Source organism: Scardinius erythrophthalmus, assembly GCF_964197995.2.
Source record: "Scardinius erythrophthalmus genome assembly, chromosome: 13".
NCBI lineage: Eukaryota > Metazoa > Chordata > Actinopteri > Cypriniformes > Leuciscidae > Scardinius > Scardinius erythrophthalmus.
Genome location: NC_138233.1, coordinates 23831322 through 23845658, shown reverse-complemented (window position 1 = coordinate 23845658; position 14337 = coordinate 23831322). Strand labels below are relative to the sequence as shown.

General features: G+C 34.5%; 1 protein-coding gene across 1 annotated transcript; it reads right to left on the bottom strand.

Annotated features, from left to right (window-relative positions):
• Positions 1-3926: 3926 nt before the first annotated feature.
• On the bottom strand, positions 3927-12933 carry emx3 (empty spiracles homeobox 3). The gene is made up of 3 exons (XM_081381989.1): positions 12122-12933; positions 6604-6788; positions 3927-5156 (listed from the first exon to the last, which is right to left on the bottom strand). Exons 1-3 carry the CDS (start codon positions 12468-12470, stop codon positions 4989-4991), a joined length of 702 nt encoding a protein of 233 aa, XP_081238115.1. The 5' UTR covers positions 12471-12933; the 3' UTR covers positions 3927-4988.
• Positions 12934-14337: the final 1404 nt, after the last annotated feature.

The window sequence follows — 14337 nt, the reverse complement described above, 5'->3', positions numbered from 1 at the left end:
TGGGTGGCACCGGCACACCCTGGCACACCCGTGGCTACGCCACTGAAACAACTAGATCGTTTTTTAACCCTCAGATATCATAAATTACACCAACTTATAAAGAAAACACATTTGAAACAATAATTTTAACAGCAACATTAGTCATTAAATGACTGTCGATTAATATCTTAAAATTTGCTCCAGAGAAAAAATTGTGTGCGGTGCCATCTTGAGAATTTTGCGATTAAACTTCCGTTGCTGCGGTTAAGTTACTCTGTATATTTCTATGGCACTAATTAGCCGGTGAAGTGGGTTTACTAGAGTTAACGAAAGTTATAAGCACTGTAATGTTTGAAGCGGGTGTCATAACAAATATAAACGGTTCAGTAATTAATCAAGATCTTACCGTTATGCTGTGGAAATATAAACCGGAAGACTGAACACAACAGCGCCGATTACGGGGCGGGGCTACACAGATTTTTCCTAAAAATCTCTTATTAATGCTTGTAGTAAACTTGTATTAGCTTCTTTTCATCAAAGAATACTGAAAATTATCACAGTCTCCACAAAAAAAAAAAAAAAATTAAGCAGCACAATTGTTTTCGACTTAAAAAGATAAAATGTTCTTGAGCAGCAAATCAGCATATTAGAATGATTTCTGAAGGATCACGTGACTCTAAAGACTGGAGTAATGATGCTGAAAATACAGCTTGGCATCACAGGAATAAATTACATTTTAAAAGAAAACAGGTATTTTAAATACTAATAATATTTCACAATTTGACAGTTTTTAAAGTATTTTTGCTCAAATAAATTCAGCCCTCACTGTAAAAAAAGGTTGATGCCTTACATTTTTAAGTCGCCTACAATCATCTTGGATGTTTAAGTCATTTCTACTTAAATTACATTAAAAAGTAAAAATTGAAAATTGCTTAAATTAATTTGGATGAGTTAAAGCAATTTAAAATGTTGTCATAACATATTGATCATACAATTCTTTTACGCATAAGGGACTTAATTCTTTCAAAAACTTAATTTCTACTTAAATTACATTAAACTGACATAAAAAAGGGGTTGAATCTTGAACTTATATATATATATATATATATATATATATATATATATATATATATATATATATATATATATATATATATATATATAAAAGGATGAGTTAAAGCAATTTAAAATGTTGTCATAACTTACTGATCATACAATTATTTTACGCATAAGGGACTTAATTGTTTCAAAAAACACTTAAAAAATCGTTCTGACCACAAACTTTTGAACATAATTTAAATTATAAGTTTCATTAAATGCTATAAATGATGAAAAGTAATAGAAATAAACAAAAGTACTGCAAATTCATTTATATACCTGCTGTATATTTAGCCTGTTTATCAAAGAAATTGTATTATAAATTGCAATCAATGACCAATTTTGTTTTCAACATTTATAAGAAAGAGAATTAAAAGCAATGAGCAAAGCTTTCAGTTGAATTATAGCAACATTTCATAAAATTTATGTTCGAAAATAATTTGGATAATTTTGTCATTGGTAAGACAACCTTGGTTTGTAGGATAAATAAGAAGCAGCACTAGTTTTGATTAACTTGTTGAAGCCAAATCAGTTGCCCACTCTCCGCTTGGCATCGGTCCAGATCAAATTACTGTGAGTTAGATGAATTATTTCACTTAACATAGTTGGGAAACATCACAGACTGCTCTCTACACCTACATGCTTTCAACCATCTGTTCTTTTGTTTACACCTCTTCATATCCATGGCAACAACATGGGGGCAGGTAGCTAGTCAGAAATATTTGTAAGTAGCATAGCCCTCATAAGATTAATGAGCAATTGTTTAAAGCAATGTGCTTTGACACAGAAGGATATTCGGATATTGTTGCTTCATCATAAACTGTGACTCCAACAGTGAAGCAATCAGTCAGTCGAAACTATTTACACACATAATTGAGAATTAGGCCTGTGTGATTATCACTAATTCACATATGTTGCATCATATCTGTGATAAAATCACTTCAGAGTTAGCTCAACCTTCAATTTATCATCATGTGTTAACACTGATAGCGTCCTGTCTGTGCGAGCATTACTCATACAGACTGAGAGTGGTAATTTTGCATACACAAACACTGCGACTTCGGTGGCTATGTTACATTGGTGAAGTTTGACTACCCACACAAAATGTATCGGGAGGTTATACATTTGTTGTTCTCAATTGTATTTAGTTTTGATACGCTCACAGAAATAAGCTGCCTATCTGAAACAGAATCTGCAAGATAGAAACGGTCTTTGTTTACACTATTCGAGTGAGGTATGGAGTGGGTGTTTAAATTAAGCCTATCTTTCTGGAGTGTTGTGGCGTATAAATAGGTTTTGTTTTTCTTGCTGTGTGTTTCAGAAGTGCTGTTTCCTGGGGACTTCTTCAATGAAAGATAATATGAATAGATTGTTCTTATATTATCTTTCACAGTTTATAGGCATTGCGACTGATAATGAGGCTATGTATTTACATCCAAGGTCATGCAGATATGCAAATATACATTTCTTTCACTCAGGCCCTTAAGGATTAGCTGGTGTAAATTACAGTACATAAAGGTGACATGGATGCATTTTCAGCTGACTGAAATATATATATATATATATATATATATATATATATATATATATATATATATATACATGCATACATATACCGTATTTATACCGTATTTATATATATATATATATATATATATATATATATATATATATAAATACGGTATATGTATGTATATATATATATATATATAAATACGGTATATGTATGTATGTATATATATAAATACGGTATATGTATGTATGTATATATATAAATACGGTATATGTATGTATATATATATATAAATACGGTATATGTATGTATGAATATATATATAAATATTTTATATGTATGTATGTATACATATATATAAATACGGTATATGTATGTATGTATATATATATACAGTATATGTATGGACAGTATATATTATATATATATTATGTATTTATATATGTATATATATTTATGTATATATCTATATGTATATATGTATACATATATATATATATATATGTGTGTGTGTGTGTGTACTACCGATTTGTAATGTGTTTTTGCTCATCAAGGCTGCATTTATTTGATAAAAACACAGTAAAACTTAAATATTGTGAGATAGGCTATTACTATCATTTAAAATAATCATATTTAAATACATGTTTAAAATGCTCAAGAAACATTTCCTATTATTAATATCAATGTTTAAACCAGTTATACCGCTTAATGTTTTTGTGGAAAATCTGGATTATTTGATGAATAGAAAGATCAAAAGAACAGCATTTATTTGAAATAGACACTACTGTCACTTACAATTTAATGCATCTTTGCTAAATAAAAGTATTCATTTCTTTCTTTCTTGAATTTTATTTGTGTATCATGGTTTCCACAAAAACTGTTTCTTGAGTGCCAAATCAGCATTATCTATAAAGTTATTTTATTGAGCCAGCAGATGAGATGCACACTGTAAGCGAACAGTTAAATTATACAAAACACAAATTAAATCAACTCAGAAACATATTTATAAGTGTTTCCACAGCCCAGCAAAGGTAATGGTGTTTGATACAGTGCTGTTTTGCGCAGGTTTTGTTTGCACTGTTTGCACATGTAAATCCAAAGGTGGAGATGTTTGTTCACTTTCAAGCTCTTATATGTTCAGTGAGCATGTAAGTACACTATTTTTGGAAGGATTAATGTCTAATGACACCTGTCTGTTTTATGTAACTGAAACTGTGGCTCCTCAGGAATGCAAAAGCATAGTCTATTAAAAAAACAAAAAAAAAACAGACAAATTACTGCTAAATGACCAGCTTAGAACATAATAACAAAGGATAAATAATTCCCAAACAGTCTTTAAGTTAAGGTTTTTATTATCTAATAGTCTGCAGAAAAAAAGTTAAACACACACATACCAAAAGATTCCTGAACAATGAAGACAAACGAATGGGGTTACAGTGAGTGCTTGTCACCTTAAAGAAAACCCAAAAAAAACAAACATCTATGAAGTGCTACAAACCATTCTGGGTCTTAGAGGTCTGCATTTTTTTTCCCTCGTATTTAATTGAGTAAAGAAATAAAATCAAACAATTCCTAAGCTTCTCTAGTTCGCTGATATTTGATCTCAGTTCAAGAGCCGTTGTGGTAACAAACATGAAAGAAAAATAATTCTCACACGATACATGTAAAAGCTTTAACCCAGATGTAAAACACAAAATTTTGGGTTTGGAGCTCAAATGCATAGAAAAGTTCACTCGCTCAGAATAAATAGAACCATTTCAAATGGATATCGCTTTAAATTTGAAGGGTTTGTCTGGTTCGTAAAAGAATGACATTGTATAAAATACGCACATCCATTTTTTTTTTTGAAGTACATCTATGTGTGATTTTTCATTCACAGACTGGATCGACCTATTGGTGTTAGACTGTGGGCATTGAATCTCTAAATCAATTTAACACTACAAAACATTGATCAATCTATTCATTAAGGTGTTCTTTTATTATTACTTTCGTCATCCAGTTTACTTCTTCATGATGGAAATGTTCTGACTGATAACAAAGGAGCAAGAGAGAAGTGAAAACTTACACACACACACACACACACACACAAAAAAAAAAGCGTACAAAAAAGTCTCCATTGCTCTGAGATGGAATGTGATCCAAAATGAAGAGGTCCATGTGTATTGCATACAGAAGTCTTTTACAGTCGAGTCTCTGAGCAGTTCAGCTGCTGACGTCCTCTGCTCCGCTGTGCACGATCAGAAGTCAGTGGCAGTCGACTGTGACTCAGTTCCTTAGTTTACACACCAAGTTCAATTCATGACGCCGTCCGTCTGAAAAATATTGTTCTTTTTTTGTGTGGCAGAGATCCGTCAACATGACTGATGTTTATTACCAGAGATAACGCAGCCGTACGACATCAGTCTTCTGAAATGACATCAATGTCCTCAGAGCTGCCCTGTTGCGTGGCCACCCTCCAGCGGCTCACATGCTGACTGCCCTTCCTCTTCTGCTGCGACTCTGGTGACTCTTCCTCCAGCTTCTGTCTCTTGTGCTTGGTCCTTCTGTTCTGGAACCAGACTTTCACCTGGACAAGAACGAGAAAGAGAGGCCATTTCAGTATATCAGCTTATCTAGCCACAGCCAAATAGTTACATATATAATTAATATATAGTATATATTAATTAATATGTTTTTAAAATGCATGTTTTAACTATTGCTTATCTTCCCCATACCGTGTTTGCTATTAAAATACTTTGGCGGCACATTATTGTGCCATTTAAAAACATGCTTATGCCTGCAGCTCATGTGAGATAGGATTGTTGTTGACGTAATCTGGTGAGGAAATCATGTTTTGTGATTGCACGATATGTGGAAACATATTCTTACTCTATGTGCTTGACAAAGATTAAAAAAAATGTATGTAAAAAAAAAAAAAGAAGCAAACATCCAAAATTAAAGTAACTGTAAAAACAAAATGACAAATTGCAAAGGTTTACAGAAGGTGTCCAAAAGTCGGAAACCACTAATAATTTATTATAATTTAATAAAGGTCATTACAAATTATATTATCAGTATGAACATTTGAATGAAACTTTTTTTTTTTTAATGTATTAGAATACGAATAAAATGATGTAAAAAAAAAAACATACCAAATAAAAGTCGCTGCAAAAACGTAATATCTAATTAAAAAGGTTCATTAAAAAGTCTAAAACCACAAGTGAAATTGCATTTTTATAATTAAATAAAAAAAATATATATTTATGCCCTAAATTTTGAACATTTGAACTAAAATGAATGAAAAAAATATATTTTTATTTTAAAAATGTATCCGTATAAAAAAAACATCCAAAATAAAAGTAACAAAATAACTAATTTAAAAGATTCATATATGAATCTTTTGAATTTAGATAAAAAGATTCATATAACCTGTAAAAAAAGTTGCTGCCTTAAGTTAAGTACGATCAACTTGGATGTTTAAGTCACTTCAACTTAAATTACATTAAACTCACTTAAAAAAAGAGTTGAATCTTGTTTAACTTATTTTGATGAGTTAAAGCAATGCAAAAAACAAATGTTGTCATAACTTACTGATCATATCATTTTTTACAGGTGTCAAAAAGTCTAAAATAAGTTTCTGATTTTATCTCATAACATTTATTTATGTGATTTATTTTTTTCATTGTTCCATTTCTTTCCACGTTCAGATTTGTGTTCCCCGATTTTCAGTGGTGTCAGACTTTTGAACCCCTCCGTGTGTCACAACAGGCGTTGCTCAAGCCTAACAATCCTACACGAGTACGTATGTGAATGTTTGTGAAGCCTATTGTGAAAATAACCAATAAATGCATGTTGTATACATGCTTTGGAATTTATACGGCCTATCCCAAGGCAATGAATGATGAATTACTTCCGTCCTGTGAGGAAACTAGATGAGTAAATGTGTGCTCACATCCCATGCCGTTAGCAGTGTGTGAGTGTGTGTGCGCGGTGGAATGCTGAAAGGACGGACCCTGACGCCTCTGCCTCCTCACCTGTGTCTCTGTCAGGCACAGCCCGTTGGCTAACTGCTTGCGCTCGGCTCCCACCACGTAATGGTTCTTCTCAAAGGCACGTTCCAGCCGGAGCAGCTGCGACGGGGAGAAGGCCGTGCGGATGCGCTTGGGCTTGCGAGAGAAAGGCCCGTGTAGCAGCAGGTTTTCCGGGCTGCTGTCGTCACCTGGAGACAAGAAGCAGGGGAATAAAAAGTGCATGTCAATTAGCCCAGTGGATACTTTTATAGTGGGATAGCGAAAATCGAAAACTTTCACAACAAAAACACAAGGGAAATGTGTACATTTTAAAGATTTGAAACTGTGACTTATGCGCCAATTATGTTTTACATGAAAATTTCACCGTTTAAATTTGAAGTATCGTGCTGTTGAAATCCTAATGACTTCATTGGATTGTGTGGGATTACAAAAGTGATGTGAATTCATAAAAGTCTTATGGCAGCCATTACATTGACGTTTCTTCATTTAGCAGATCGATGCTCTTTATGCTTTTATACAAAATGAGTGCTTTACATAGCATAGCAATGCTGACACTAAGCACAGGATTGCACGTCTTAATTGAGCCACATGAGTTGATTTGAATAATTCCAGGTCAGTTCCAGACACGGCTGATGTAAAGTGTGTTCACACCGCATCATTCATACCAACCGAACGTCTCCACGAGTCTTTAACCTTTGGCCTTCATAATATACTGTATGGCATTACCCTGATTTTCATACAAATGCAAGGCTGCTAAAAAATAAATAGACATCCATGGTTGAATAGATGCAAAAACATTTGTGATGAATATGTTAATTGTCAGTTAAGCAAATCTAAATCCCTTACATTTGGTCTGATTATATTCAACATGAGGCAATAGTAAAATTTTGTCCCCATCAAGTATCAGAGCAAACGTGATCTTCGCTCGACCCCAGACAACATCTGGAGGGCAGAGTACGTGTGCCGTTTATTGCAAACACACAAAGAGCGAAAAACATTTTTCATAAACAAATGGATGTGTAATTTATGTGACCACTTTAGTGTTTGAAGAGCTATGCTTGAAAGAATCTTCAGAAATGCGATGACCGCAATCACGTATAAACAAAATTTTCTCGCGGAGCGGTTACAGGGAGGATAGAAGTGACAGACCATGATCTTTTGTCAATGAAAAAATAACCAAAAGGTTTCAACGTTCGCATCAGGTGTGCAACCGCAAATGTGCATCGGTAACATGCAAACGTCCCAAATAGGTGTCTGCTTCAATAACGACTTTTTCTGAGCATGCGATTCGGCTTGGTTTATGAATGCGGTTGGTCCATGCCCACACGTAGGCCGTGAAGCTGCTGAAAACACCAGTGGCGATTGCTAAAAACATATTAATGTATTGATATATTCAGCCACCCAGAAATACTTTTCACAATTCCAAAGGCAGACTAAATCCTCTAAACCACAAATTTAGATAAACGAATTTAATCTAAATCTATAAGAGTTCAGTGTGCACAGAACCTATTGAAATTTTTAACACTGATCATCAAAGAAAGCACAATGATGCACCAATTCTGAGCACAAAAGCTCACTAATGGCATCACCAGGAGATGAAAAGAGGATTAGCATGAGGCTGTTCGGACTTTAAGTCTTTTAAAAACTCCGAAACCGAGCCTTTATCTGCAGACAATGGCTTTGAACTGACTCCTTTCAGACGAGCATTAAGCCATCACAGAGAAGCAACTTCACCTCTCAGCCTCAAACACAGCGATGCTTCATATACACACTTTTCTAGGCATCCCACTGCGGAAAAGACAGTTGCAACATGTTTGTTTGCGTGCACAGAATGACTAGTGCGTAATGGCCGCTGTTGCAAGCCTCCATTAGCAGAGACTTCCCAAAGGTCCTAATAATGTTTGCACTTTACTTCTATTTTACTAAAAGGTGCATATTTTCTGTCACAGCACTGTCATTGACAACTGCTTTCAGCTGGTGCGCTGAAAACGCTTTGAACACCACAGGCAAAAACAATGGAGACATCTCCGTGCAAAACTGAGGGGAAGAATGTAAATAATGAGTTCTGCGCGGTTTGAAGGTGTTGAAAAGCCCTCCTTAAACCTTCCTCAAGGTGCACTGAGCGCCAACCAACCGAAACCGAAAACTCAGTGTCATAGTGGCAACTTTTCGAAACTTTCAAATCAAAGCGAAATCTCATTTCGTCGCACGCTCAGTGCTCTCGGCCTGGCATCATCAGCATGTGTGGCATCACCTCCGTGTCTCTCGAGAGAGGTGGTGGATCAGACTAGCAGGCCAGAACACTGACAGAGACTCAAGCCTCCTGAAGAGCTGGGAGACCCTCCGGGGTTTTGGACTCAAACATACACTGGCCTATCCACGGCAAGAAAGCCCCCAACACGAGGAAAAGGGAACCAGATGGCACCCAGATCAGCTTCACTACCATTCCCTTGGCACAAACAAGCTTGGTCTTGTCAGTGCCGTTCTCATTAGAGGCAGGGAGAAGGGTGGACTATAGTGGGAAAGAAAGAGACTGTACCCTTTGGTCTCTCCTACAGAATGAGTGTTCCCCGTTACGCCGCCTCCCTGACATTTTGATTCAATATTTTCCAAGCAAATTTTTTTTTGGGGGGAAGTTATATATATATATATTTTTTCAAAAGATTTAACTGTTATTATCTGCTATTATTGTTATTATATTATTACATTATTATTACATTGTTATGTAAGCTTTGGAATGAGGCCTCAAAAGAAAGACAATAAATCATTCTATCAATAGTTTTAAAAGTCTGCCGATAACACTGTTTATACATATATATATGTGTGTGTGTGTGTGTGACTTAACTGCTATTATTATATATATTATTACAATATGTTTTAATTATATTATGCTTTAGAATGCGGCCTCTAAAGAAAGACAATCAATCGATCTATCTATATTATTGAAAGTCTGCTGATAACACTGTTTATAAATCTATAAGCCTATATGTATATATATATATATATATATATATATATATATTCCTATAGATGTATAAAAAGTGTTTATATATATATATATATATATATATATATATATATATATATATATATATATATATATATATATATATATATATATATGTATGTATGTATGTATAAGGGGTGTAAGAATATACCGTGTATATATATATCACTATACATATCTGTATTGTGTATAGTTCACCCAAAATGAAAATTACTGTGTGAGAAAAAAATTCAAGTTTACAAAGTTTTAGTGTCAGACAGTACTACATTAAACTACTATATATAATGATAAATATAATGAATAATTATATTAGTGCAATGGGGGAATATTTGTGGGTCCTGATAATGCCAAATGTCTTTTGTTAGCAGTAAAAAGTGGCCTACACTATTTTAAATATATCTAGTCAGTGACAGTGCAAGCATATTCGTCTAAAATAATTTTTAACCTTTTAGCATTTGTCTGGGAGTATCGCAATACTATTGTATCGTGAGTTCAGTATCGTGATATGTATGGAGTTGTAAGGCTATCGTCACACCCCTAAATATATATATATATAAAACTGCTATTATTATTATATTATTACATTATTATTACATTGTTCTCATATTATTACATTATGCTTTGGAATGCGGCCTCTAAAGAAAGACAATCCAGTCTGCTGATGACCCTGTTCATACATCTGGAACCTCACAGATTTTTATTGTAACCTGAGAGCGCACAAATCTCAGAAAAATGCATCAGTGCCACTGTCACAGTCTGTGAATCGTAACCATAACACAAAACCCTGCTCATGTACAACAGCAGGCCGGTCTGGGATCCTGTTTACCTTGTCCCGCATGACGGATCCGAGGACGTGGACGCATCTCTTTTCCCATTCAGGAAGTGCTAGAGTTAAAACCCATGGACACATTAGCACTGACACTCTCCTCGATAGGTGATCCGTTCCCACCCAATCCCCACGGCTGCATTTAGTCTTGTCTAAACAGTAGTTTTCTAGGTTATTGGACACCATCAGTGAGTGGATCGGCTGTGTGTGTAAACAAAGAGGCTCTATCTGAACCCCGGATCTGAGTAATAGTGACAACAACCTCTGACTTCCACCAATTACCTGAGCAATGCCCTCGAGGACTGTGGTCCAGCTCAGGACCCTATAACAGCAAATGTGTCTGGGCTTCTCATCACAGCAACTGATCGCAGCTTTAACAAATTGCCTGGTAAATAGGACCTCCTAGTATCCATTACACTTTTTAAAGGACTCTGCAAACAGGACTATCAAATCAATCAAATATTCTTGTATTTGATTTTTAATAATAAGAAGAATAATAAATTAAAGAAGTTTAAAGAAACATTCATCTCACAAAGATGGTGATTAAAATGTACAAAATAAAAAATGTAATCAAAATAAAATAAAGCTCTTAAAGGAACAAACATTTCAAGGCTGTTTTTTTATTTTATTTTTGTATTACAAGAGCTGCCTATTAAATCCATGGGGTAAAGTGCTTGTCCAAATAATTGTTTTAAAAGCTAACAAATGTCATTAACAGTGTTTGCATTATTATGGTGATTTTAAGAGCTGTAAATGTTTATGAGCCTTATAATAACAAATGTGTTCCAAGAATCCCAAATGTAAAAGAAAGATGTTGCATGTAGGACTTCGACTACCTCATAAAAATTTTCGTCCACCCACAATAATGCAGGCCTAATATAATTATTAAAATAGATTATATATAGCCTATCGTACATTTAAAAAGGAAAACGGAAACGACGTAGAAATACGGTGCATCTTTAAGAAGATACACAAACACATATTTAAATATTTAAATAAAAATGATTCACATAACAGTAAAATAATGTAGGCTACTTTATTTTTTTTCCTACTATATTTAAATTAGTGTTAAAATGATCCTAAACGATGGAACGTATGATGAAAGTATAACTAAAGTAAAAGCCTAATAAACAGCCTACATTTATTTTAGGCCTATCATTAATATAAATGTATATGCTTCTGGAAATATCTTTATCTTAATTATCTTTAATAAGGAATTATTTATATTATAATACACAATGAGAGCTCAAAATGTTTCAAACAAATAGAGAAAAAAAATATGTGATCGTTCTTCTATGTGATCGAAATAAATTAGCGGTCTTTCATAATGTTACGACGACTACAAATTTATTTAGCAATTCACGTTTATTGGTAATTTGGTAAAATTCATCTAATTTAAAGTCAACCCATTTTTGAGTTGCACGGCATAATTTTCTCATGAGTCCTTTTTATTTTTATTTTAAACCGATATGTTTATAAAAATAGGATAATATTCAGATGAGAGGTATTTATCGCATCGCCATATATAACAATTTTGAAATAAAACATTAAATCAATATAGGCCAAAGAGCTGCAGAAAACCTTATAGGCTCAATCTTTTAAATCTTACAGTTATTAATCTTTTCTTAAATTCATCGGCCCCACTTCAATCTCTCACTCCATCTCAACATCCCAGAAGTGATCTTTACCTTGGAATCGATGTCCCAGATATCTGTTCCTCAACACCCACGGGTAGAAGTTGAGGGTGTCCCTATGGTGAGGGCTGAAGAAGGGCTGTGTGGGGATCTGGAGGTGACGCAGAGACAGCCCGGAGTTGGTGGAATGAGTGGCCGGGTCTGTGAACATCATCTCTGGGCTGCTGCTGTACAGTGTCCTGCCTGAGTTCTGGAAGCAGCTCCCAAAGGGGGAAGGATGGATGGATTCAGAGAACCTCAGAGCAGTGGGTCTGATGGGCTCATCCGCAGCGGCACTTGATGAATTGGAGTCTTTACCCACAAGAGATTCAATAGTGAAGCACTTCTTATTGTGCTGGAACATTGTGATGGGCTCTAAAAAATACTCAGTCAATTAAATGCACACACACAAAAAAAAAATCGAACAGGAAGTCAACCGATGATGAACCCACCCACGTCTAAAAAAAGTCAAAAAGACAATATTTATATAGTCCCTCTACAATCCATAACTTCATAAGGTTCCTTTGGCTCCTTCAATTTCGTGGGTTGCAATCCACTTCCAATAGCTGCAAATAGACGTGTGAGTTTCTGTCACCAGTTGTGTTTAAAGTCATTCAGATCTCATCTCATTCATGTCCTTGTCAGAGCAGACCTCGAGCGTGTGAAGCAGGCATCAGCTCCGATGCAGTCAGATCGCTGCGAGCTCTTGTGATCGATGATCCGTCAGCTTGTGCGCCAGCGCTTGTCATGATGAGCCAACTTCAATACCTGCTCTCACAGAGCTCCGACAGCGAGGTGTGCTGCGCATGCGCAGATCGGCGAGCGGCGCACTCGCACTCAATTACAGCCATTTTGTGTTGTGTGAAGAAATTCTTCAGGCTATTTGACCAGAAAGAGTTCAACAACACATAGACGGATGTGTCAGAACAGAATCTTTGAAGGTTATACCTAGCTACATTTAAAATGTTTTGAAGCTTCAAAACTGAATCTTTCTGATGGCTTAGTCATCTGGTTGCTTTAGGCTACAATTTGTTTAATTTTATTACACTGTGATTGTTGTTTTTGAATCATTTGCATTTTAATTAGGCTAATTTTGCGAAATAAGCGGAAGCAGGTGAAAGGGATTTAGATTTGGTTTTGCTAGGCTAGTTTAAATTGAACGGCCTCATAATTCGTCACTCACGATATTCATTTAGGTTATTATTTGCCTATTACTTTCTTGTCTTCTTACAGCCCAGAAATAGCCTATTTATTTCCGTTAATAATTGTTCATAAACTGTATCATATTTAGCTATCATATAAAAATATTCTGAAAGTGTTTCCTTGCGTCTACTGCATTTAAATGATCTATTATTTATATTATGTGTATGGCTACACAGTTAATAGGCTATCGGTAGGCTACACTGTAAATAATATTGTTGGTTTAACTTTTAAAAAGTAAATAACCTGGTTGCTTAGTTCATTGAAAAAAAAATACAGTGGAGATTGGTTTAATCAATAGAAACTTAAAGTTGATAAGCTGATTTGACAAAAGAAAATATTTACAAAAAAATTATTTGATTTTTTTTTTTTACAGTGTAGGCTACAACCAGTAAGAATTAAAGCCTACAAATGTAAAAATTCGTTGTAGCAAATTGAATAATTACAGTAGGCTAATAATAATACAATATGTCAATAATAACAATACAAATATTAAATATCATTAAAATTGCCACATGCATCCATTTAATTTGCTATTATCATTTGCAGCATTAGCCTATAGTTTTTTTTATTACCCTTGTTGTTTTAGCTGTCAAATAAATATTATCTTCTCTAGGAATATCCTTTAATGAGGTTTATTAAAGGATATACCTTACAAGTGAAGAAAATTATATATTTTTTATTTGATAGATTTGTTTGATTTATGGGCCATTATAGGTGAGCATAAAGAACATTAACTATTAAAACATTAACTAGTGAAATAGGCTAATCAATATGGTTAACACATCTAACACTTATTTTTATTTCATGGATAGAAATCGTCATCATAACAAGAGAACTCAGGAATCTGAGCTTAGTTAAGGAGTTTATGAAGGTGTCTTAATGAAGCAGACACAGATCAAGGGAACCGGGCATTGATCTCTCGGCTTGACATGTCTCGAGTGCCTCTCCTTGTCTCATTTGTCAGTTACAAACGCAATAAGTTGTTGAGAGAGGATGGAGGCTAATGGGGTGGATCAGAGTCTCGGAAA

Excerpts from the sequence above, each read along its gene's own strand:
- emx3 (XM_081381989.1), bottom strand. The coding sequence starts at position 12,470 with ATGTTCCAGCACAATAAGAAGTGCTTCACTATTGAATCTCTTGTGGGT. Across the intron at positions 6,789-12,121 it reads TCTGGGACATCGATTCCAAG|GTGACGACAGCAGCCCGGAA; the intron begins GTAAAGATCACT and ends TCTTGTCTCCAG. Across the intron at positions 5,157-6,603 it reads TGTGCCTGACAGAGACACAG|GTGAAAGTCTGGTTCCAGAA; the intron begins GTGAGGAGGCAG and ends GTTCTTGTCCAG.